Source organism: Ambystoma mexicanum, chromosome 1p (genome assembly GCF_040938575.1).
Source record: "Ambystoma mexicanum isolate Mex_15411 chromosome 1p, UKY_AmexF1_1, whole genome shotgun sequence".
Lineage (NCBI taxonomy): Eukaryota > Metazoa > Chordata > Amphibia > Caudata > Ambystomatidae > Ambystoma > Ambystoma mexicanum.
In genome coordinates, this window is record NC_090921.1 from 1,302,392,728 (window position 1) to 1,302,419,943 (window position 27,216).

Consider the following 27,216-nt stretch of genomic DNA (forward strand, 5'->3'; position numbering starts at 1 on the left):
TACTGATGCGTGTGACGTACATACGTCGCGGCGGCCATCTTGGAATTAAAGCATAGACCGCTGAATGGCCCTTCTTGCTCCATCTTAGGTGTGTCTCCATCGGTTCCATATCTTCCATGACTGATGCATTACAGATGCCCTGATAGTTTTGGCCCACTGGTTTGATGGACCTGTCTATCTGAAGTCTTATGTTTGTTTGTTTATTTATTTATTGTGCGCGCCGGACCCGGAGGTATCTGGCAGTACTTCAGTTTTCCCAGTCCTTTATAGCGATCAGCACACTGTGCTTCTCGTGCACGGGCCTCCTCAGGCGCTGTGCTCCTGTGCCCTCTCCGCCTTCTCACAGGGCAGCAGTTTGGCTCATGTGTTGCAGCACGCTCCCTGTCCTTCAACGCTCATGGCCTCGCTCCTTGGGTGCCGCTCACAGTCTCGCCGCTGGGGCCACGCGATACGCCCGGCCACTGGCATGATTTTCGTGTCCCTTTGCACTCTTTTCCTGCCCTTCGGCACAGTCTCTTCGCTGGCCCCTCAACCTGGCACCTTTCCAGGACCACATCTGCTTCTCCACCTCTCACAGCACTCCTTGTTCCCCGTCGAGGTGCAGCTCAATTGCACGCACGGGGAACTTCTCAACTCATTCGCCAAAGGCAATTGGGGCCTCTCACTCAGGGGCGGATGGGTAATAATCACAGGGAGACCATAAAGGACGGTTTCCAACTCCCAACCTTTATTCTCTTATCTCCAACCCTTACTGACTACCCCTGTTCCGCACCACCCAACTCCTTCTTCACACATCGAGGATGACTGAGGCTACCATATATCCTCTGAACTAATGTACTGTACTTGTCATGCTAGTTTCTCTTCTCCAGTAGCAGAATGCAAATAATGTGACCGTTATAGCCAGGATCAGCTAAAGAACGTACACCTCAGAAAGGGACACCTTGACGTGTGTAAAATATCCCACTACTTTAAATATTTAAATGCACCCTCCAAAGCAGGTGTGGTACCACTGGCATTGTATATGGCATTTATGGTATATGATGCAAGTACACACACCATGGCAATACCTGGCAAGCGATTTTCACGGTTCAAAACACCCAATCTATTGGCTTTGTATATTTTGAAGGATTTGGCTAAGGGTACTCCAGCGGTGGACCCCTTGCTCACTGTGCTGAGTGAGGCACAGCGTCGCCACACTGATGAGGCCCAACAAGGCCGAAACGCGTATCTGGGTTTGCTGTTTGTGCTTGTGATGCTGGACTGCCCTGATGGGCGGGACCATACTGATAAGCAAATTGAATATTTCCCCTCTTTCAAAGGGACAGTGAGCTACAACATGATTGAAGACCCTTCTGATTGGGAAACCTGCCCTCAAACATGTAATTTGGTTGTGTGCGTCCCCAGCATAGTGGCGCCTACGTTTCTGTGTATTGGGGTTTGCTTTAAAGGGACCTGAATCCACACTTTGAAGCCTACCACAGGGAGGCCTACTGGCCTACAGGTTACAGCCATATTTTGGCACTAAGCTCAATATAAATGCCTATTGCTTTTCTCTAAAGGGGCTTTTGCATGCCTCTCCTTAAAAGCCACAGACCAATACATACACCTAGCACTTACCCCCACTCCCTCATCCCTTCTCTCTCTCTGCACTTGCACGTTCTGAATGCTCACAGGGCCTAGTAGATCCCCCCTATCTTTCATTGTTGATTTTTTTTCATTCCCATGTTTCCTCCCTGTTGACTTGGGAAACACAATTTACTTGATGTATAAGTGCCTTACAAATGCACAATAACACATAATAATAAATAATAAATCTACCGCACATCCGACCACCCTTCAAAAGCTGTACTTTTTAAAAATACTGGGGATGTATGTGCATAGGGGGTCTTGCCGAAGTACAGTCGAGGGGTGGGATAGTGAATTTTCCATTATATTGGGCTACAAATGTAAGCAGAACCTGCACGAATTTAAAGTCCCTTTTATAGGGCGGGATATAGGCCCAGGCATTTAGGATATTCTGGGAAATTAGTCTTTGCACCTGAGGCACAGCTACAACGTGCACAGTTCTGATACATTGTGGTCCTGTTCTGTCACTGGTTATGAATATATGATCTAATGATATGATGAGTCATTTATAACGTGACTATTCACAAGGGTTTAAAGCCATCCGCAAATATCAAACAATCCGGTAGAACAGAGTGTCTGGGTGGGGCAGGCCCACAAACCCTCCTAGGCAAGAGAAGGTTCGCCTAGAATAGGCCATTTCAGATGACCCACTATACAAGCCACAGCACCGCCCAATAGCCATCCCTGTAAACCAGGCTCGCAAAATGGTGTCCCCGATCTGGCCGCAGCCGACCGAACGCATTTTGGTTCAGGGCATTTCACCATAGTAGGTTTGTAGCAGGTGAAGGGGCAGTGGGTGGCACAGCAGGGATTGAGGGAGAGGTGACGGGTAAAAGGAGAGACAGGGAAATGGATTGTTATCAAATGCAGTGAAATGTCCTAGGCAGCGAGAGGGGGTGCTCCTGTTAAAACTGGGCATAGCAGGTTATTATTTCCGTTCTTGAAAGTCACACTTGCCCAAATAAAAGCTCCATGCAGTGCAAAAAGCGCTGTAAAATAAGGAGGTTAAATTCTTAAATTACAGACTTGGGTCAAATCCCAGCATTACCACTTAAACATAGTGTGTGATCTTCGGCAACCGTTTACTTTCATCCTGCATAACCTGGTAACATTGCCAGACCCTAATTATTTCGAAATTGTCAATCCATAAGTGTGATTTAGTTCGCAGGTTATGCTCTTCAAAAAAGCCTCGCTAAAGGTTCAACGGACTATAATGTTGCTGCTGCTACAACCATTTATATATATATTAATGGTGATGATTGCAATGGATGATGGAATCAACAAATGACCACAAACCAAATTGAAATTGAAAGGCGTCAGGGTTGGATAAACAAACTGATGGGGTTAGAGAACACGTGGTAAACACTGTGGTATCCACCAGGTCTTTCACACTGTGGTATCCTACTAGGTCTTTCACTTCCCCCATGACCTTAATTCTAAGCCCTTCCTTCTGTCCCTTGATTTAGGGTCGCCTTTCTGGGCAAGTGAAGGCGTCCCTCATAGTCTATTGGATGTGATACTCTCCCAAACACTTCTTTCTTGACTCTGTAGAAGATGTCTTGGCTGGTGCAGAGGGCATCTCGGTACCTTAGCTCATCTGATGGGGGTCAGCCATGATTTAGGTCGATTTGACCGAAAACAAATGGTCGAAACGACCAAATGTTCTAAAAATGCTACCACCAAAGGATCGAACACCAAAAGTTCGATCCTTTGGTGGTAGCATTGGGAAAAAAAACGGGGGCTGCGGGGGTGTCCCCCGCTTTGCCCTGGTCACTATACTTTATGGTATAGTGAGCGGGGGCTGCGGGGGACACCCCGCAGCCGTCCGTGGTCAAAAAAAAAGAAAAGGACCCTGCAGCGCTGGTTCCCTTTCACATTCACAGAAGTGAAAGGGAACTGGCGCTGCAGGAACCCAGCGTGAAGACAAGGTAAGTGGGGGTTGTTTATGTTGGTGGTGTGGGTGGGGTTGTGCTGAGGGTGTGGGTGGGGGGTTGCTATGGGGGGGAAGGGTGTGTGTGTGTGTGTGTGTTGTTTTTTTTTCTTCAAATTATCGGGCCTGAAAATACCGAAAACAAAGTGTTCGAACTTTTGGTCATTCGAACACTTTGTTTTCGGTCATTTCATTTTCGATAATTAGACATTCGGTCAAATCACTTGCATTCGTCAGCCATCAGACACTGCTCGAACAATTGGACAACAGGGTAATGCAAGTTTTCCGCCCCTCTTTGGCTTTCAAAGCACTTTAGATAATCTTAGGGCTGTATAATAGGTCACCACTGCTAGACCCTTATTTCCTAATCTCTGGCCCTTGATCTGGCCTCTTTTCACCAGCCTGGCAGCACCTTCCCGGTCCAGTTTTCGGAGAGTTTTACACCTCTCTTTTTCCAGCCAGTGCTTGCTCCCCTTTTCTCTTCATCCACTTTCTCGCTTAGATGTTCCTTCACTACCTTTACTGTCTCTCTGTGGTGTTTTCCTTCCTCCCCTTTCTCTCTTTGAATGTCCCTTTTCCTGCTCTCCTTGCTTTTATGTCCTCCACCTCCTCCTTCCATCTTTTCTTACTCTGCAGGCTTCTTCTTTTTTACACTCCTTCACTTCCTGCAGCACCGAGTTTTCCCCCTTTCCTTTCTTCTCAACTGTTTCTCTATATCTTCTCATTCCTCTCCCCCGTTGTTTCTCCTCCACCTCTTCTATTTCTATCCTTCACTCCGCTCTAACCTCTCCCTCCTCTCCATTTTTTTCCAGAGACCGAGACAAACTAATGTGTCCCTAGGTGTGGCCGTGTGAGTGGCAGAGCACGTCAAGGCTCCACTTCGCAAGAACGCGTAAAGTCGGTCAACCAAACTTGGAGTCAGGCAGGCCATTCTACATGGCCGCCTGACATTTGGATGGTGCCACAGGCCCCCCACCCCCGTCTCTACATGGGGCTGACTTGCAGTACCCACCTCCATCGACACTTCCACACTTCTCTCATATAAACCTAATTTGGATATCTATGATGTTCTACGGGTGATTGCAGAGTCCCACACTGACTTAGATACGTCAGGGGTCTCTGGGCCTACCAGCTCGAATCCTATAAGAGACTAGGGATAGGATGGAGGCCCTAAGGTTGTCCCTATTATACTGCCTCGTGGGCCAGCATGCCAGAGCAGGCAATGGTCCGCAGAGCCCAGGGTCTCCCAAGGCTGCCCCCCTTCCGTCTTAACATTGACTTTGTCACACCACCCATACACATCACATCACAAAGCCATTTGTTTCTTGACTCGCTCAAGGCAGCACTACTTCTAATCTCAGTCTATGGCTGGGTATGTGCACCTTCCTGATAACTTCTGACAGATGTTCTCTATGCTGTGGCAGAGGCGTAGCCTGAATTGTGTAACAAGTGGGGCCTGAAGCTAGTGTAGTTGGGACCACCGCAGTGACATTAACAGGATCTATGTGATTTTATCGAACCTAAAAATAGAGAATGAAATTTGAACGAACCCAAAATACCAAAAAAAATACCAAATTTGTTTTTGGGGGAGGGCGGGTTCCCGTACAATCCCCTGTTTCCCCATGTTTAGTACCCCACCCCAACCTCCCCGCCACCAGATTGAACCCCTTACCCCACCCCCACATATCGTTTCTTTTTTAAAAAATCGTATTTTTTCAGAATTTTCTATTCGTTAAAATTCCAAGGTTAAAGTAAAAGTGCGAACATTATTTTCAATTTGCGTTGTCAGCAACCCATTGGTGTGTTGACAACACATGGACCTAAATAGTGCTGCAGCCTGCTCTGACTCCTTAAGATTTGCTAATTCTGTGGCATGTGTTTTTGTCAATCATACATTGTCCCAGGCCCGCATGAGCCCATCACTTTGCACCAGTGGTAGGTGCTGCATCGCCGCAAAAACAGCAGACAGATTGCCAATCAAGTGACTGACTTGAGTTGGTTCCATGTGTTAAAATCGCGGCAAAAATGGCTGTTTACACAAAAAATTGCGGCAAAAATGGCTGTGGACACAAAATATCGCGGCAAAAAGGCCGTGGTTTTACCGCCGCAATCCATGTAAAGGATGCAGGGGACACCCCCGCAATCCCCAGACCCATTATACCATTTAAGGGAAACGGGGGTCACACCCGCAATCCCAGCTCCCCTTAAATGGTGTAATGAGGTACACCTTTAACGGGTCAAGCCACAGCATTTTTGCTGCGATTTTTTGTACTGCACCGCGAGTTTATCATTACATACCCTTGAGTTGCACTCACACACAGTACTCTGCTGCATAGATGCCCCTGCTGATATAAACTGGGGACCCTAAAACCAGAAGTGTGCTTGTGGACATCACCAGCTTGTGTGTCGCACAGCTCAGTCTTTTGCCCACCAGGCTGCCCTTGGTATCACGGATCTTATCACTCAGTAATGAGTGATACGATTACCTCTCCAGGCAATGAAATGATATAGGGCCGAGTTATTCATCGTTGTGCAAGTGTGACTATGCTTTATATACATTACACTAGCACACACAATAACTCTGCCAACTACCGCACAGTAGCACACTAAGTGTGTGCATTCAGCTACCAGGGCAATGGATGTCTGTGCTTGCAGATGGCACACACTCTGAGCTAAACAGCATCTTGTCGCTAGAAGGATGTGGTGCCCTGAAGGGAGTGAATGACAAAGAAGTGGACGGAGTTGTGAGCTTCTAACAGTTATGTTGTTAGGGACAATGTTTTTGGTACAGAAAGTATTTCATTGACAAATATGTTATATAGTTTATTTATGAAGCACTGTATAAGGGTCTGAAATAAGAGGCGGGTATATGAGAGTTGGCAGGAAATAGGAATATATAACACAGAACACCAGTAGCCACCAGGGACGTCATTTCACCAAAATGCCAGGGGTAGCAAGTGACATCACGCGACCCTTGACCTCTGATGACTGACGCCACCCTGAAGTGACATCACAGGAAGTGATGGAACACGACCTTTAACAGCACGACAAAACAGGAAATGGCATCACATAGCATTGTTTCTGAGTACACTACGAAAAATATGGTTACGATATCACTGTAAAGTGATATACATTTCATGCCCGAATGAATCACTATATGTATCATTAATATCAGTGTGTATAGGCCCATATTACCAAATTACTGTGAATGCAAGCAGACGTCCAAGGCCAACTGATAATGACGTGCAATTATATAGCACTTACGCTTAAGATCTTCATATAGAACAAATATACATACAATATCACCCAACCTGTGTTGGTATTCATTTATCAACCTCAGCAGGATGGAAGGCTGAGTTGACCTTGCTAGGAGTCGAAACTGCAACCTGCAGATCACACCACATTGCAGCAGCCAGCGCTCAACCCACTCAGCTACCTTACCGGCTATAGCCATCAGAAAACCAGGCACTCCAGAAACAAAGAGCCACATGCTGCTGGCCACAGCCCAGTAGTCTCAATGTAAAAAAAACAAAGTTTTGTTTTTGTTTAGGGGTAGCAAGGTAGAGCACAGACGTCCATGGTAGCCACCCATAGAACTAACCTAACAGTGAGGCATTGGGCGCCCTTCAAATTTGCCACATTGACTCAGAGGGAAGTTGGGGCTCCATCCATGATTAATCCTTGTTGGGCCTCTCTGTCGGTACTTGCAACAGGGGCCTATTTTGTGCGAATTATGGTTTTGTTTTTTTGGCAAAATTATATGTTATGTTATCCAGTATGTATACTGCACCACCATAGTGGTCTTTTGGCACTTAGCCTGGTTCGAAAAAGAACAAAAAGGATGTACTCCTGGCATAATTAAGAAACGTGGCTTGGTAACCCGAAACCATAGGAAATCAGAATTCCCAGCAAATGAGAAGTGTTGTTGTGACACGGAACAGCACTTTTCTTATTTTGCAAATAAGGGCTGATTCTGAAGTGCATGCAAAAATAGAAGTGTCAGGGGAACGACCGATTTCTACATTGCACCAGACTTAAATGGATCTAAAAGAAGTGGATTGGAATACAATCAGCCACCATTCCTTCAACAGCTCAGGTACTCACTTTACCGCCCACAAGCGGTTCCAGTCATGGGCCTCATTTTATGGGGGCGGGGGGACAAGGCTGTTTGTCAGCTCCCCAACTTTTGCGGGGCACAATTTTGTCCCACTCATTTGGCAGGGGCCACTTCCCTTTAGATGGCATGTTCCCCCAACATTTTCAGCAACGTTACTCTAGTGGTCCCAGTGATCACACGACCGCAGAGCCGCCATCGCCGGCTCGTTATGCTTCTCCAGCGCCATATTTGCATATAAAAAATGTAGGTTCTAAACCACGGCACCCATGAAGTGTGGTTAGGGAAGAAATTAAGCAGCCTCCGTTGTCGCACGGTTAAAAAAAAGCGTTTGGTATGTAGTCCCTGCGAAGGTATTTCATAGGTAGGCCACGAGATGGCAGTCCAGTGTAATACAAAAATAATATGCAGAGCCAGTGTTGTAAACATTGTTACTGCAAGCACAGTGCACTCACGGATTCTGTCACAGGTTGTCATTTCTATTTTGCGGAAAGTGGTCCCGAGGATGTGCAGGTTCGGACACAGCGTTGGCAATATTGTGGATTTGTTGCATGAGGTGCTCTGCTCACGTATAGCATGTAGCGTTCCCTTTGCACCGAATTTAGGCGGCATTACACGTTGATATGAGCCGTAATGGCCACTTCACCTGAGTGGAGGGTAGCACAGTCCACCCGTGTAGTGTGTGTTTCATTTGCAAATGGTGACTGTGCGGCCTGCCTCCTAGCTGGGGCGCGCCTCCCTCTGCTCAATTTCTTTGTATGTTTCTGCAACAAACGTAGTGCAGAATAATAAGAGCCGGGAAGGGGAAGCCTGGCCCTGCCGGCTCTCATTATTGCACTAGCAGAGTAAATATGCTGCCTGTAGGGGGGACGCCTTTTTGATATGCTTTTGTGGGACACTTGCCCACAAGGCAGTGATGACGTCACAGCGTTATTCCCGTTTGGCCTACCCCATTTTGGTTCTTAACACCTGGCTTAATTAAAATGCAAATGGTTTGTCCTTGGGAGTTGACAGTCACGTTTTCTAACTGCAAACATGACCATCACGACCCCAGGAACAAAGCATTAGCATTTGAATGAAGCCAGGTGTCAGAGCGTTAGCAGCTCCACCTGCAGGCTCAAAAGGAGCCAGGGCCGCAGAGCCACCCAGAGAAAGAAAGCATCAGGCGGCAGCGCCGTGCTGTGAAGACGGCCACTTCAGTTTGCAGAGTGGATGTGCTGGAGGCAGGTTGTCCCGACTTGCTGTCTCCAGAGAGTCACATTCCAGGGAACAAAAGCAAGTCTGGACAACCTACATCCCGCACATCCACTCTGCAAACTGCGGGACAGAGTCCCCAATTACGGGATAATCCCGCAAAATACGGGACAGTTGGGCACCCAGTTGGCTACCCTAACTAGCTGCCTGTTAAAACACCTCCATCAGAATGGCAGAGGAAGGATTTGGCAGGGGCGGGGAAGAGTATTGTGTGTTTTGCGGCCAATTTCCTGGCTATCAGACTGAGTCTCATTGTGCCTCTTTTTGTTCACAGAATTTGGGATGGAGTTCTGCTGCCGGTATTTCTATATCGCTGACACGGGCCGGAGCCCCTGCAGCCTGTCTACTGCCCCTCAGGCCCCCACCCCCACTGCCACCGGTGAGTGCCGAGCGTGTTTCCTCTCTATTGGGTTCTCATCATGTTTAGAGACATGAAGGGTTTTGCGACAGCCCTCTGCAATGCTGGGATGTGCGGTCATTCATGTGTTATTTATTAATTTATTGTTGAGTTATAAGGCGCCCACTACCATGCGCTGATTAGGAGCCACCTGTCCGGTGCCTGGCTCCTCATCAGCCACGCTGAGTCTCCGCTGTAGGGCTGGTCTTGACTGCATGGCATGTGATGATAACCCAAGAATAATTCCCATATTTCCTTTTGATGTTCTAGGGCCAGTGGCCTCCAACATTAACCCCTATGACAATGACTTGAGTGGCATCCAGGGGATGGTTTCACCCTCGCAGGCATCGCCAGAGGCTAATGGTGGCCCGGCCCAGGAAGGCCCCAGTGACTGCGGACTGCAGGGCCCTCTCACGCAGACGCTCAGGGCAAATCCCCGCCGGCCTGGTGACAAAGAGAGAAGTCCAGAAACACACCCGCTGCCAAGTAAGAACGCTTCCTCATGGGTTCGTGAGCCGAAATACCCCATGCCCTCAGTTATACATTCACAGAGAGCGGTAAATCCTTGCACTGGGAATCTGCCACTACACCGTAATTGTGCAAAGAGTCGGAGAAGACACCCCTGTCTGGATTTGTCCCCGCCGTGCACCCTCGCACAAGAGACCTTGGTGTTGCGCTGAAAGCCTTAACAAACATTGGCAAAGCCAACTATTTTGGTTTTTGTGTAAGCACGGGCTAGGTTCGTGCATAATGGTACTCCCTGGCGATAAGATGGTTTGATGCGTGAAGGGAGAGACCGGGTGGGGCGAGTAAGCGTGTTACTGTTGCGTATGTGTCTGTCGGTGGGGGAGCATGGGGTTGTGTAGAAATGTTTATGGTGCGGACGGGATGGCGGAGTAAAGCCTCTGTGGGGGGGGGGGGTGTTGAACCCTCCGAATTTAAAGAGTGAGTGGGGGATCTATTTTCAGGGGGGGTTTGGGGTCATTCCTCCTCCCACCCTGGAAAAGTGTTATTTCACAATATCACAATATTGAAGACCGCACCAAATTGGCTGGAAAATATCACATAAAACCATCCAAACTGGTGTGAAATGCATGAAGGCTGCCTTATGACGCACAATACCTTTACAGTTTTAATGTCATTTTACATTTCATACCTTCCTTTGAAAACGTTGTGCCGACTGCCCCATATAAAAAGACTATTGCATCATCAATAATTAAAAAGATTGACTTTCATCCATAAATGTGTCTTGTTTAGAAACTTGGATGTACACTGCAAGAAATTGTTCTATATTACTGAAGCCATTGATTTCTGAGTGTACTTTGCAATGGGCCTCATTACACGGAATGCGGTAAGGGTTTACCGATACCGGTAAGGGCAATGGTACCGGTAAACCCTTACCGCCTTACTACAAGGTCCCTTTGCGGGACCCGACCTCAACGGCTGGTTTTACCAGCTTTTAAGGAACGGGCCCGCAAAGGGACCTTGGTGCTAATTACGGTACCGCAATTTGCGGTACCGTAATTAGCTCCTTCCCCATTCCCATTGAGCCCTATGGGGGCAAAATTGGGAATGGGGAAGTGCCTTGGTGAATGGGGAATTATCGCCCCGCTCACTTTGGAGTAGGGCGGTAATTCCGCCATCCACCAAGGCGGACACAGTAAAATACAGGTGTATACCGTGTAGTGAGGCCCAATGTCTCTTATAAATCTGTGTTTTGAATGGATTGTGTCCTCCAACGTATTCCTCATCTTAGATGTATTCACTCCAGCTTTAGCTGCTTCGGAAATTTTTTCTTGGCAGAGGGTGCCGTATGTCGATGTCGTCGACTCGATGGTCCCTCGAAGGTGACGTCATCAGGTATACAAGTAGCACGCGCGGTGCCCGTTGGCCTCAGTTCCGTTTTTCCGCAGTACATGTTGCTTGGGAGACTCGGCGCACCTGAGTAGTTCTGTGATGCAGTAAATACTGAAGAGATGTTCGATATGTCCTCATCATCAACCCCGACTACGACCCCGAGATCGGGATTCAAAAAGTGTAAATCCTGCAGTTCGAAAATGTCCATTACGGACCCGCACAGGCAATGCCTGTGGTGTCTCGGGGAGGGCCACGACATGGGGGCCTGCACGAAGTGTCAGGTGATGAAGGGGAAGGCCTTGCGAGAGAGGAAGGGAAAACTGCAGGTAGGTCGTAAATCCGACCGGAAAGCCTCTAGCATCGAGTCGAGGTCCCGCGAGGAGAAATGTCCTCGACGCAAAAGTCATCGGTCTAGGTCCCGAAGCGATTCTCATCGCTCTTTGTCTTCGACGAAAAAGTCCCAAAAAAGACGCCACCGGTCCCCTTCCACCTCGTCCTCGGACGAATCCCCAAAAAGGATGAAATGTCCAACAAAACATTCTTCCTCCGAAGAGTGGGAAGCATTCAGGGTGAAAAAAATTGAGGTGTTTGAAAAAGCGGAGCCTCGGTCCACGCCTTCTTCGGACGCTGGCCGGGAGCGTTATCGTTCCGACACTTGCGCGCCATTGAGCCCAGGTGATCGAAGGAGGAAGGATCGGGAACCTTCCAGGATGCTGAGCGAGAAAGACCGCTTGAGTCGAGTTGAACGTTCGAGGTCACCGATGCCATCTGAAATCTGACGCACCTCAAAGGGCAAGTCTTCGAAGAGCACCCCCACACCCTCGAAGCCAGCTCTATTTCGTCGGCGCCATCAACGCCGACCCCAAAGCCCTCAGCGCCAAAGGTTCCAATGAATCCAGTTCAGCCAACTCAGCCAGAAGCTGTAAAAATAACAGCAAAAGAGAAGGCTACAAAACCTGTAATGCCTTCAGGTTCCACTGATACACCTCTCCCAGAAAAGGTTCTTGAACCTCTTCCAAGGAAAGAATTTTTAAAATTCTTCACTTCAATATTTGAAGAACAGGAGAGATGCGCTGATTAGGAGCCACCTGTCCGGTGACTGGCTCCTCATCAGCCACGCTGAGTCTCCGCTGTAGGGCTGGTCTTGACTGCATGGCATGTGATGATAACCCAAGAATAATTACCATATTTCCTTTTGATGTTCTAGGGCCAGTGGCCTCTAACATTAACCCCTATGATTAAAAGGAGAATGTTCCTTTTGGACTGGAATATGGTACCCCAAATGTCCCAGAATGCCTGATTTCTGATGAAAGCAGGATGAGGGACCTGGTGGAAACTTTACATAATGCAAGTGGCATTGATACTTCGCCTGAAACATATTTTGGCAGGCCAGAACAAGGGGAACATGCCAGTGCCTCATACCGTTAACTAATGACAAAGGTGGTTGATTAATTAGGATGGGCTAGACCACCAACTCAATTCATCCAGGATGATCTGACCAATATCTTTCTCAGATCCTTCAGGCCCTGCAACTTCAGGATTGGTTGGTGTCATTGGACCTCCAGGATGCTTATTTTTATGTGTCGATTCATCTCAAGCACAGAAAATACCTGAGATTCGTACTTGGCGACTCACACTATCAGTTTCAAGTCCTGCCATTCGGATTGACCTCCGCCCCGAGGGTATTCACCAAGTTAATGGTAGTGGTGGCAGCGCACCACAGGAGGGGGGGGGTTATGTCTACCCCTAACTGGACGATTTGTTGATCAGGGCACGTTCTGCCGAACAAGCTCTGGATCTTCTGAAAGTCACCTCCCACTCCCTCCACATACTGGGCTTCTCCCTCAATTTCAAGAAGTCACAAATGGCACCTTCCCAACAGCTCCAGTACATAGGGGCTGTATTAGACACATCCTTGGGAAAGAGCTTGCCTCCGAAGTCGAGGGCTCAAGACATTCTTCAGATGGTTTCCAAATTCCAAAATGCCCAAAATCTCCAGGCCTACGACTTCTTAAGGTTGCTCGGCCTCATGGCATCCTGCATCTTCCTAGTGCCAGAGGCACGCCTGAGGATGAGATCCCTTGAATGGGCTCTAAAGACTCAATTGTCCCAATTCTCAGGTCAAATGACAGATTTTCTTCAGATTCTGAACAAGGTTCGGCAGGATCTTCTGTGGTGGACTTGCACAGAAAATATCCTAAAAGGAGAACAGTTTTGGCAACCATGGCTGGAGATTACAGTAGTGACGGACGCCTCACTCACGGGGTGGGGAGCTCATGCCAACGACCTGACAATCAGCGGTCGTTGGTCTCCATCGGGGTCCAAACTGCACATAAACCTTTTAGAGCTGAGAGCAATCTGACTAGCGCTGGAGGCTTTTCAGCCACCTGTCCCTGGAAAAAATGTCCTGATAATGACGGACAACACAGTGGCTATGCATTATCTAAACAAAAGAGGAGGTGTAGGGTCACTACCTCTGTGCAGAGAGCTAATGCGGCTCTGGTATTGGGCAATTCAAGAAGCAATCTCCTTAACGGTAGTTCATCTAGCCAGGGAGGAGAATATGACGGCGGACGCTCTGAGCAGGCAGAGCACGGTGTCCCACGAGTGGGAACTGGCTCAGGAAGTCCTTCAAGAGACCTTCGCCCTTTGGGGAACCCCTCAAGTAGACCTATTTGCGACTGGAATCAACCGGAAGTGCGAAAAGTATTGCTCAAAGGAATTTCCCCCGAGAGGAGCCCTAAGGGACGCGTTCGGGGTGGAGTGGAATTTCCCACTATTATACACGTTCCCTCCGATTCCCGCCATTCCTCAGGTCATCAGGAGATTGAGACGGTTCAGAAACTGCATGATCCTAATTGCCCCGGATTGCGCCAGGAGAACGTGGTACCCGGACCTTCTAGACATGTCCATCTGTCCTACATTATGTCTTTGTCAGAGAGAGTACCTTCTCTCACAAATGGAGGGCCAGGTTCTCCATCCAGAGGTCAAGACTCTCAACCTTCATGCTTGGTATCTGAAAGGCTGAGATACAAGGATTGGGATCTTCCAGATGATGTCATGGAGGTGTTGCTTTCGGCAAGAAGGCCAGCAACAAAATCTCTATACCGTTGCCATTGGAAAAAGTTTTGCAACTGGTGCAGAGAAAAGAATGTTGATCCTTTTCTATGTTCCATTCCGGAAGTGTTGTCCTTCCTCTTGTCCCTAACACATAGAGGTCTAAATGTTGGGACCATTAAAGGCTATCTTGCAGCGCTTTCCATTTTCAAGAGCTCTTCGGAAGAATGCGCCTATTTCAAAATTCCTTTAATAGTACAATTCTTAAAGGGACTCACCAATGTGTTTCCTCCTTACCCCTTCCAAGTACCAATTTGGGATCTTAATCTGGTTCTAAAATTCTCAATGTTTGCCCCCTTTGAACCCCTGCACACTTGTCCATTAAGATTACTAACATTGAAAACCGCTTTCCTAGTTGCTTTAACATCTGCAAGAAGAGTGAGCGAATTGCAGGCACTGTCTTCTGGGCCACCATATACTGTGTTCCATAGGGAAAGAGTGGATTAAGGATGAAACCCTCATTTTTACCTAAAGTTGTGTCCGATTTTCATTTGAATCAGAAAATTGTTCTACCCGCATTCTACCCTCCACCTCATCCTCCTAGTAAGGAGGAGGAAAGGCCGCACAGGTTGGACCCGAGAAGAGCTTTCAGCTTTTAAATTTTAGGCTTTCTAAGCTTAGAGTGGATAATCAACTTTTCATTGGCTACACCGGAAGGAAATTGGGTCAATCGGTGTCAAAACAAACCATATCACGTTGTATTGTGCTTTGCATTTCAGAAAGCTACAGATTGGCGGGAAAAGACCCACCAGAAGGCTTAAGGGCCCATTCCACCATAGGCATTGCCTCTTTGACAGCCCTTCAAAGAGGTGTTCCCATAAAATGCATTCGTGAAGCAGCAACTTGGTCATCGCTGCACACTTTTTCAAAATTCTATAGTCTGGATGCTTCCCAGTCTAAGGAGCTTGCTTTTGGTACTATATTCCACCTTATAAGGGTATCAAAAATCTACTCCCTCCTCCAGAGATTTTTCTGTACTGCTTTGGGAGTCTATCTAAGATGAGGAATACGTTGGAGGACACAATCCATTTGAAGAACAAGTTACTTACCAACTGGTAACGTTCTTTCGATTGGATGTTCCTCCAACGTATTCCTAATCGCCCTCCCATCCTACCCCTCTGTAGATTTTCTGGGTTATTGCCACTTCAACTCTCGCAAGGCTGATACCTGACTACTGGCACAATCTACACAGTAGAACAAGAGGGGGAAAAACAGTACTGAGGCCAACGGGTGCTGCGCGTGTTACTTGTATACCCGATGACGTCACCCTTGACGGAGGCCTTCGAGGGACCATCGACTCGATGACATTGACGCACGGAGTCCTCTGCCGAGAAATCATTTCCGAAGCAGCTAAAGCTGGATGGAATACATCTAAGATGAGGAATACGTTGGAGGAACATCCAATCGAAAGAAAGTTACCAGTTGGTAAGTAACTTGTTCTTCTTGAGATATTTACACTTAATCTCATTTTCATTTCAAATTGGCAGAGATCTAGACACTTCTCGGATCTCCAACTCTACCTGACTGCTCTTAAAAACTCCTCCTCTGCTCTTGACTTTGCCAAAAGTGACTTCTATCTATCTCGTTTCGTCTCAATCCTCTCAACCTATACGCCTCCACAAATCTTTCCACTCTATTCTCTGACCTTTTAAACCCTCATCCATCTCTGCTGCTCTTTCTACTAACGATGTAGCTCTCTGCCTCAAAAGATTCCAGCATTCAAACTGCCCTCGCAAATTACTTTCTATACCCCCACCTGCTCACTTTTCTTCACCACCTCTATCCTGCTCTCCTGCGACAATGTCTTCCTTTGCCCCCACTAACCCTGATGAGGATCTTCTGCTCAGGGTTAATCATTAATGTTCCCGCATCAACCCTGTATCCACACACACAGTGATACGCATACCTTTAGTGTTGCTCCATATCTCTGCTAACTCCTCTCTTGACAGTGCCACTTTTCCATCATGCTACAACCAAATAAGTGATGGATGCAAGGTTTTGAATGAATCTGTATCACTGGCACTGCTCGGGCACCCTTCCACACCACTATTTTTTAGCCGTCTGCACCATTGCAAAAGGGGTCCAGTCATATCAGTCAGGTACTGCCACCAATGGGAGCAGCGCAGCCATAACCGATAGGCACGGTCACCTCTGCACAGAAACACAAACAACCCCAGACATGTTTCGGCCTTGTTGGCCCTCCTCAGTGAGGTGCAGCTTAGTTCCCTATAGTGTAGCGAGCAAGGGACCCACGTCTGGATATACCCTCTCTCACATAGGGAGAAATATTACAACCAAAAAAGTGATGGGTGGAAGGTTTTGAATACATCTGAACCAGTGGCACTGCTCTGGGCAACCTTCCACGCTACAATTTTTTAGCCTGTCTGCGCCATTGCAAAAGGGGTCCCGCCATATGCAAATCAGTCAGGTGCTGCCACCAATGGTAGCAGCCCAGCGCGAACCGCTAGGTCAGGTTCCCTCTGCACAGAAACACAAGCAACGCCAGACATGTTTCGGCCTTGTTGGGCCTCCTCAGTGGGGTGCAGCTTGGTTCCCTATGGCACAGCGAGCAAGGAACCCATGTCTGGGCATACCCTCTTTCACATAGGGAGGCAAACTACAACCAAAAAAGTAAAGTGATGGGTGGAAGGTTTTGAATAGATCTGAACCACTGGCACTGCTCTGGGCAAACTTCCAAACCACTGTTCTTTAGCCCGTCTGCGCCATTGCAAAAGTGGTCCGCCATATGCAAATTAGTCAGGTGCTACCACCAATGGTGGCAGCCCAGCCCAGCCCAAACCACTAGGCCATATCCCCACTGCACGGAAACACAAGCAACCCCATACATGTTTCGGCCTTGTTCGACCTCCTCAGTGAGGTGCAGCTTGGTTCCCTATGGTGCAGCAAGCAAGGGACCACCCTCTCGGCTTACCTTCTCTCACATCGGGAGACAAATTACAACCAAAAAAGTGATGGGTGCAAGGTTTTCCATCATCTTGCAAGTCAGCTTCTGTCATCCCAACCCTTAAGAAACCTGGCCTACATCCTGTTATTGTTAAAGGATATTTGTACCGTGCACTATCACCACCGAAGTGGTCCCCTGGCCATCTGGTGGATCTGAAAAGGAAAAAGGGGTAGGGGGGATGAAGTTAGTGGGAGCTAGCGGGATCAGTGCAAGAGAGCAGTGATGTGCTGTTCGCACTGTTCGCTGAGCTTGGGGGTGTTTTACCGTTCGGTAGCCGTTGTGTGTTGTGCCAATCTATGTGTGGTTTGTTTGTTGTTGCAGTGTAGTAAAGATTGTGCGGTTTGTTGGGCTTTAGGGTTGTGTTTGGTTAGAGTTTGAGGGGTGTACGCCTAGGGGTGAGATTGTTAGTGGGTAGGTTATAGGCCCTGCTATATAGAGGTTATATGTGCTAAATTTCCACATTATTTCTAGGTGTGGCTCGTGAATATCTCTGCATTTCTATATAAATCCAGCGCTGGCTAATATTCACAATCCTGTTTATATATCACGCATGCCAATATTCGCTATTGTATCCAGATGTGGTATTGACCTAGTTTCAAGCGTGTCCAGATGCGTATCAAGCTAGCATACAGGAGTCTTATATAAATATGGCATTGTTAATATTCCCAGTGCAGTCTAGATGTGGCAATGGCTAGTATTCGCTATACTATATAGATGTGGCACTGGCCGACATTCATAATCCTCTCTCGATGTGACGCAGGCTAATGTTCACAATGCTATCTGAGTGTGGCGCGTGATAACATTCCCGATTCTATCTAAGTGTTGGATTGCTAACCTTCAGATTCCTATCTAGATGCGGCGCAGGTCAGTGTTCATCATTCTAACTAAATGTAGTATTCGCTATCATTCACAATTCTGTCTCGGTCTGACGCAGGCTAATGTTCACGATTCTGTCTAAATGTGGTACTTGCTAACATTCATAATTCTATCTAAGTATGGCACTTGGTAATGTTGATGGAGTGGGTGGCGATGTTGGATAGTGTTGGTCATGTATGCTAATTCTGTCCTCATGGGGTTGTCACTTGTGTTCTGTTCCACCTAGCGTCCTCTCGTTGTAGGAGTTTCCCTTAGTCGCTACTGGGTGTTGCCTGTGCCATCATATATTCTGTCAATCTGTTCTTTGTGTTTCCTGTTTGATGGTTTAGTTGTTTCAATTTGGTTCTGAGGTGTTGAAGAGCCAGGTTTTTAGTAGTTTTCTAAATTGTAGGTGGTATTTGGTGTTTCTTATTTCTTTTGGGATGTTGTTGACGTATAGTTTTGGTTCCAGGTGGATTTCATTGCTTGATCTGAGGAGTCTCGTTGGCTTGTAGATAGTTATTTTCTTTTGTAGGAATTCAGCTCCCTGTGCGCTGATTGCCCTGTGTATTATGCACATTGTTTTGAAGGTGATACGATGTTTGACTGGGAGCCAATGTAGTATTTTTAGTGCTGGAGTGATGTGGTCTCTTCTGGATAGTTTGAGGAGGAGTCTGGCTGCTGTATTTTGGATGCATTGTAGTTTCTTCAGGAGGTATTCTGGTATCCCGAGGCCGAGGCTGTTTGCCTAGTCGATTCTTGACATGATGAGGATGACGATTGTAAGTGTTTTGTGGGTGAAGGAGAGGAAAGGTAGGATTCTTCTTGTGTGAAGGAGGAAGAAACATTTCTTGATTATTGCGTTTATTTGTGGTTCTAAGGTCAGGGCGTTGTCCATTAGGACTCCCAGATTTTTTACTACCTTAGATGGTGGGAGAGCGGTTCTCGCATACTTGCTCACCCTACCGATTTTGGCGGTAGGATACCACTTTTTAAGCAGTCCTACCGCCTACTGACTTTTGTGGCTGCACTACGGATGTTTTCAGGTTTGTGCCTGAGGCCCCAGAGCCTGGGGGCGTGATGGCCCATCTCAGATTTTGATTGATGACAGAGGCGTTTGCCTGGCCAGGGGCACGCCTCTGTCATCAATCAAAATCTGAGATGGGCCTCAGCCCTGCGTACCAAGACTTGGTTGTGTCTGCCAGGCCTGCAGCGAAGTGCCGTGATCTTTCGGGCAGTGTTAGTTTGTGCAAGTAGGTTAAGTAATGCAGAATGAGACAGAATGTGATGGGGGGCTGGGGTCATAACAACCTGGTCAGCATTTCGATGCCCGTCCTCTTTAATGTCCACTTGATCCCACACGTCGTTAAGGGCTGCCCTCTCTTCGGCGCTCCAGTGGACCATGGCGGCTGTTATGGAGCCTGTGGAGACTGCTGCTGGAAGCGGAGGCGGAGGCACCTGACAGTCCTGCTGCCAGATCATGAACTAGTAGCGCACTCTTCTTACCCAACGACCGAACACGGTTTCCTAAAAGGACGTTTATCTTTCAGATCAGCGTCAGAGGCGTCTTACTTGCCAACATTACCTATTCCAATCTGTAGGTGCTTATCCAGTCCTGTTTTTTTCTTTGAATTCTGGGACTGCAGTCCGAGTTTGGAAAAGTGGAACTACAAATCCCAGAATGCAAAGAAAAAAACAGTACTATTTGACAAGCACTTACAGATTGGAATGGGTAATGTTGGCATGTATGGGCCTTGCCTATATCTGGGAAAAACAGTCTTGGGAACCTGTGAGGTGGAAACATGAAAATGGAGGGATAAAGAAACGCATGGAGGGGGTATTAGCTGCAGATTATAAGGGGGCAGGCAACCAGCAGGAATCTTTAACACTAAATGTCAGCTAAAAAGGTACTAAGTTCTCTTTATCAGCATGGTTATAATGTAGTAGAAACAGGAGTATAAAGACAAGTAGACAAAACATACTCTGCTGGATAGTGAGGTGAAGGACTGAGGCCCCAGCATATGTTATCTGAAACGTGCAAACTATGAGTTAAATAAGTACATGACACAAGAACAAGAACTAACTTACCTGACAGAGAGTGAGTCCGGTCGTCCAGACTGACACTATGGGCCTCATTACACGGAAGGCGGTAATGGTGACCGTTAACCATTACCGCCTTACTACGAGGTCCCTTAGCGGGTTGGTGCTTTAACGCCTGCTTTTTGCAGGCGTTAAAAACCAACCCGCTAAGGAACCTCGGAGCTAATTACGGCACCGCAAAATTGCGGTGCCGTAATTAGCGCCTTCCCCATTCCCATAGAGCCCTATGGGGCAGAAATGGGAATGGGGAAGGGCAATGGCGGAAGGGGGATTTACCGCCCCACCAACCTTGGAATGGGGCGGTAAATCCCCTTTCCGCCAAGGCGGTGCCGGTATTTTACCGGCATGAGCCATGGCGCTAATAGCGCCATGGCTCACCGCCTTCCGTGTAATGAGGCCCTATGTGACCGCAAAACGAGGCAACACTAGAACGCCACACATGTATCGCCCTCCGCAAGCGCCGTGCTGCAGAAATGTCAGTGTAAAAATGGCCAGCAACCGTGTGGAGGATTCTGCCCGAATGTATTAAGACACTAGGGGCCTCATCACGAGTTGGGCGGTAACGCCGGTGCTAATAGTGCCGGTGCTAATAGCCCTACCGCCAAACCCCCCGGTGCTATTAGCGCCGGATCACGGGTTTGGCGGAAAGGTTATTACCCATTCCCCATTGGGCCCATTCGGGAATTCCTCATTCCCCATTGGGCCCAATATGGGAAAATTTGTGATGAAAATCGGCAAATTTGCAGTGGATTTCCCCCCAGCTTAGAGCTGGGGGGAAATCCACCAAGGTCATGATCTGGCGGACCCTTAAATGCGGCGGTAATAGTGCTACCGCCGCATTTAAGGGTTACTGCCAAACTCGTGATGAGGCCCTAGGTGTCTTAATACATCCGGGCAGAATCCTTCACACGGTTGCTGGCCATTTTTTTTAATAGAGCCATAAGTGGGAGGAGGAGGTTGAAGAAGAATGCGGAAGGTTTAGAGTGCGGCATCGGAAGGCAACATGAATGTCCCGGCCTTTGAAATGATTCACACATGATTGTTGATGTGCTGCAAGTCTTAAACCAGCTCGGAGATTAACTAAGAACAAAATTGAGGGAAACAACAAAATACGAGTAAACGGCACTTGACAAACAGAGTGTTCGAGCTGGTTTAATCATGTGTTGTGTTTCATCTCCCTGCGTTTTCTGCCAAGTATTCTATGCGGCTTTCAGCTTCAGAAACCAAATGCAAACAGGGAATGTAAATCGTTTTTCAATAAATAACCTACATTAAGTGGACAGAACGGGTGGAAGCAAATGCCAAAACCTAAACAAATAAAGAAATAAGTGGAGCCTGGTGGGCAATAATAGATGTTTTCGTAGCCACCGACTGTTTCAGATGAGAGGGAGACATCATGTATGTGTGTACTTCATTAGACCGTGCCACATATATATACGTTGCTCCGGAGCCTCTCAGACACAATCGGCGTCGTTGTGGTAAGGGAGTCTGGAAAATAGCGGCGTAGAAGAGACAGGTTGACAGGCGTACATACAGGCTTCCCCAAACAACGCATCATCCCGGCACTGAAAGAGCTGAGCTCGTACTGTGGGGTTGGTTGCCGAGCCAGTGATATGTTAGGGTTTTTCCCTGTTCCCACTGTGCGATGCTCCCTACCGCGTCTCACGTGCAGGTATACCTACCGGCTTCCCCCATGCTCACGCTCCAGAGTCCGACGCCACCCCCATGGTTGGCGCAATTTCACCCTGGCAATTAGTTGTAAGTGTGTAGAGGTCTGTCAGAGTTTTATGATGTTTGAGCAAAGCAACATGCCCAATATTACACTCGGGCAATTACAAGCAGCAGAAGGCACCAAGTTGGCCCTAAAAACTTGACTTCTGGCCTAAAAGTAAGGTGGGGAGCAAAATGGCATTTTTCTTGGGGCAGCATACATCTGTGTGCCAGTCCGGCAAAGCAACATTCTCAAAAGTTCAAAAAAACTGATTGCATAAAAAGCTGCTCACACCTTGTATTTCAGATCTTTAAATATAAAAGGCTCACCTTGTGTGCCTATTTCTTTTAAGGGCGCAAGGCAAACTACACCTCTAAAGGCAGGGGCCCTACTAGGGATTGTGTCGAACTGTTCTGGTTTGGCCCAATCTATTCAATGTGTGTGACCGTGCAGTTAGGGCTGTACTGCCCCTTTTGTGGAGGGACCACGCCTGATTTGAACATGACCTTTCACTTTCTGTAATGGCATGGCAGTCTGAAAAAGGATGGTCTGGAGGGTTGCCCAAAGCAACACCAGAGATTATGCCTCATTGAAAACCGTTCAGTCATCTGTTCAGTTTTTCACTGGTCCGAGAGGAAACACGCCCGATTTCACGCAATAGCATAGCATTCTTGGTTATGGATGAACAGTGAACACCTGCCTATGCAGTCCTATCCTGTGTTTTTCTCCGAATACATATTTAAGCCGAGAGATATGACGAATTCAAATCTGGAGACATCTTTAATCAGGCGTGAGTAAATGTGTGCCCATTATGGAAGAATGTTGCGCTCTGAGCTGAATAAATCTTTGATTGGATCTGAGCGAAACGACACCCTTGCCCCCAACCTCACCCCTTTCGATCCTTTTCGGTGAGATAGCTCAGCGGGTTGAGCGCTCGCTGCTGCGATCTGAGCGTGATCTGCAGGTCGCGGGTTCGAATCCGGGCAAGACCAACTCAGCCTTTCATCCTTCCGAGGTTGATAAATGAGTACCAATTTCGGTTGGGTGATATTGTATGTAAATATGTGCTCTGTAAAGCACTTTGGATTAAGGTGCTATATAAATAACACACCATTATCATTACTCTAAACCATGCTTGCCTCTCGAGAAAGGCTAATATTGCATCCTTCTGGAAATTGACAAAATGTACTGGGGGACAATACCACCCTCCCTTCCCGGGTGGGGGAAGCTGAATTGTCAGTGGAATGGGTGCGATTGAGGGGGCTGAGCTAGGTGTCACATAATGTTCATAGCCTGAATATAGGATACTGGCTGCTTTGCTTGAAATCAGTGTATTTTGACAACTAAATAATGACCAATTCATCAAATTGTGCATTCCTTCTGAGCCTGCTAATTTCATGTCAGAACAGTCACCATGACAGTAAAATGTTTGCAAAGCATGAGGCAGTGGACTCACACATCTCATTGCTTGTGGTTCAGTCAGCAAGGACTTGGTCAGTGCTATGTACTCACCTCATTGCCTTTTCACACTGGTTCCTCCACAGCAGGCCCTTGCTGACATAGAAGGATGTATAGCTGTTAAGTGGATATTTCGTGTTTCAGCTCGCTGCTGGGTGGGCATCTCAACATAATCTATGTCAATGAACCCCCCGCTTTATTTCTTTGTCTCCCTTGTAATGTATGCACCTGACAGATGCCTCTGACTGTTTTCCACTCAAGGGGGGTACCCGACCATTATGTTGAAGTGGATGCCCACACATCCTCAGCTGGGCCTGGGCAAGGGCAGTGAGTCTTTGTGGCAAACTGAAAGTTGCCTGTGTGCTTGTTTTTTGTGAGAAATAAAAATTCTGGCCAGTTAATAGCCTGGTGTTAACTCCATACAAGAATACAATTTAAACCGTTAATATCTGGACATCCCACGTGCCATTGGTTGCATTTGAATGCTTCAGCGGAACTTAACCTGAGTGAAAAGTGATACAGAGTTTGTTAGAATACCTAAGGTTGAGGGATAAAGTCAACATATTTTAGACCATGAGACCAGAGAAATCTGAATAAGCCTTGAGCAGTCTTCAAGGGGCACACAGAGAACTGTGTCCCTACAAAGACCTGCACTCAGTTCATGTCTGCTCTTGTGAGAGTACTCAGTATATATAATGTTAAAATATCATTACCTCCATGCCCTTCTTCATCACAGTACTTCTTAACAGTGGTCTGCCTGACTTCTAACAGAACCCTGTCACAATTTATTTTCACAATTCCCTCTCCCCCTACCTCCTGAGCTGTGAGGGGCTATGACTATGAAAACAAAGTGTGGCTAAGGGTCCTATTGAAAGGCAGATCACTTTCAATAAGTACTCTGACAAGGAAGGGTTGGGCTATGAGTAATGAAGATTAATCATTCGTAATCAGAGCATTAGAGCAGGACTTGCAATAAAAGACCGGGGTGCTAGACATTACAAAGGAATTCTGGGCAAACTCTTGCATATCTTGGCATTTGTACTTTGCTAAATGGTTTCAAGATATATTCTTTTAACCCAGCTTACCTAGGCCTGTCAAAGGCCTTTGTGCGACAACAGTCAAGATCTTTCACAGGCCCCCGGTAGTGTATCTGTATCATGTGATATCTGACTGACTGTCTAAGAAACGGAGTGATATGTTATGTTAGACTCTAATGCATCTTTCACAGGGCAGTCCCAGTACTAAATTGTCAGTGTGCGATGTCTCTACTTTCCCGCTGTTGTTGCTGCGTAAACTCACCACATCTCCTTAGCCGGTGTGTTTTTTCCAGTTTAAGGCACAGTGGGTTCTTTCATGGTTTCGCTGTCTCGCTAACTTGTGAGAAGTGAATGTAAAATCATCGGTCTTGCACTTTATTTTGCATCCTAATAGAAGCTTTCATGATGTTGCACCTCTTGAGATCCATTGTCTTCGTACCCAATATTATAAAGTATTATTGTAGCTTTTATATCCCTCAGAACTGGACTCAGGGGCCCTGCATGAAAGCAGATTGTGACAGAGGGAGAAACCAGGCAAGATGGTTCAGAAATTATTTTTGACCATGTCAAAGCCAGCTCGGTGGGACAATGTATACAAGACATCATGGGAAAAGACATATCCATTTCTAAAGCCTTCAAGACTGGCCACAAAGGAGGCTGTCTGCACAATATGTAGGTGTGATTTCTCCATAAAACACGGTGGCATGGCAGATTTGAAGAAACATATTGCCACTTCAAAACCCAAGTTTCGTGCCTCTGAAGTTAGTGGAACAAGTAGTATAATAGCTTATATGCAAACATCATCACAACTCTCTCACAAAGTCATAAAAGCAGAAGTTTTTTTTCAAGGGCTAATTGTCAAGCGTAATTTGCCAATTAGTGTAAATGATGATTTTTCCAAGATGGCTGCTGTCATGTTTCCAGATAGCAAAATTGCTCAGTCATACTCCTGTGGCCAAACCAAAGGAAGCCATATCATCAATGCAATTGCTGCTGATGCCATGCAGGATTTAAAGGGATTCCTTGCTGTCAATAAAAACTGGTATTCTCTTGCAACCGATGGAAGTTCAGATGAGGAGGATACGTTTTTTCCAGTGGTTATAAGTCATGAAGACCAAACATCTGGCCTAGTTGTACATTCTTTTCTGGACATGCCAGCTGTTAATGAAGCAACAGGTGAAAATATTTACATTGCTGTAAAAAGATCATTGGAAGAGAAAAATCTTAGTCTTGTGACAATGCTTCTGTTATGACTGGGAAAGGCACGGGAGTTCTTGGGTATCTGAAAAAAGATAGGGCAGCTATGTATATGATGGGGTGCCCATGCCACCTTTCTCATCTAGCTGCAAAAAATGGAGAGAAGGCTCTCATTCGCTTCAATCCAGAAGAATTTGCTATTGACTTATTTTACCACTTTGAAAAAAGTGCAAAAAGAAAATCTAAATTGAGGGAATCCCTACTTTTTTGTGATCAGGTAATTCGTAAGGTGCTCAAACATGTAAGTACAAGATGGCTCGCCTCAGTAAATGTCTTGAAAGAGCTCTAAAATTGTGGGATGGTTTGAAATCTTACTTTCTTACAAACTACGAGGATGATGAGCCAAGTGAGGAGCCAGCAAGAAAACGGCAAAAAAATCTAAAAGGTGGAGAGAAGAACGACTAGTGAAAGTTTTCAAAGACCCTATACTGAAGTGCTATGTTCTGTTTCTCCATGCAATCACGCCCAATTTTGATGAGTTTAATGTCCTACTCCAGACAGAGGCTCCTATAATACATGTGCTGCACCAGTCACAGATCAAACTATATGAGTCAATTCTGTCATGCCTGGTAAAGCCAGAGATCATTGAGCAGCATAAGGATGACATTTTAGAAGTTGCTTTTAATGACCCGCGCAATCATCACAGTGATTCTGATTTGTTCATTGGCTATGTGGCACGACAGGCGATAAGGCATTCTGATATCGAGGGTACACCCACAGTTGGAGTATTTAGGAAACAAGTTAGAGAAATTTATATTAAGGTGCTAACATACATCAAAACTAAGTTTCCCCTCTATGATCCAGTGGTAAGGAATGCCACATTTTTGTCTTCAAACATGCGGATGACCTCGTCATTTACAAGTATTGAGGAGTTGTCTAATGTTTTCCCTGATGTTGTTCCTGAAGAAGATATGCAGCAACTTTCTCGAGAATTCTTAGACTATCAGTCTACTACACTTCTGCCAACCTGGCAAGATGGAATTACAAGAATTGATCATTTCTGGGAAGATCTTTCCAAATTGAGGGATCCTGCAGATAACTCTCTTCGCTTCAAGGTGCCGTGTGTTCTGTCAAAGTACATTCTGTTAATACCTCACAGCAATGCATTCTGTGAAACTCTGTTCAATATGGTACGGAAAGTGACAACTGATATGAGGAGTCAGCTGGGAATGAGTCAAGAAGGCCATGCTTCTGACAGTGTGTATGCAGCCAATAAAGGTATTAGGAATACACTCTGGCATTTTATCAGCAAAGGACAATGGGCCTCATTAGGATCCAGGCGGTAAGGGGTTTACGCCGGCGTAAACCTTGCCGACCCTTACCGCCTGAGTACGAGTTCCCTTAGCGCCATGGTGATTTTAACGCCTGCTTTTAGCAGGCGTTAAAATCCGTGGCGCTAAGAGACCTTGTTGTTAATTACGCCACCGTAATTTACGGTGGCGTAATTAACGCCTTCCCCACTCCCATTATGCCCTATGGGGCAAAAATGGGAATGGGGAAGGGTAAATGGGGATTGGGGACTTACCGCCCCGCCAAGG

General features: G+C 46.9%; 1 protein-coding gene across 9 annotated transcripts in view; it reads left to right on the forward strand.

Annotated features, from left to right (window-relative positions):
- Positions 1-27,216, forward strand: part of LOC138453236 (circularly permutated Ras protein 1-like) — a 332,082-nt gene that overhangs the window by 158,462 nt on the left and 146,404 nt on the right. For 8 of the 9 annotated variants that reach the window (XM_069605933.1, XM_069605940.1, XM_069605900.1 and 5 more), the window contains exons 2-3: positions 9,199-9,303; positions 9,592-9,807. The exons of the other annotated variant lie outside the window; for it this stretch is intronic. In XM_069605933.1, the coding sequence (XP_069462034.1) occupies positions 9,207-9,303; positions 9,592-9,807 (313 nt within the window). In that variant the 5' untranslated portion in view covers positions 9,199-9,206. The remainder of the gene's footprint in view (positions 1-9,198; positions 9,304-9,591; positions 9,808-27,216) is intronic. 9 annotated transcript variants of the gene reach the window in all.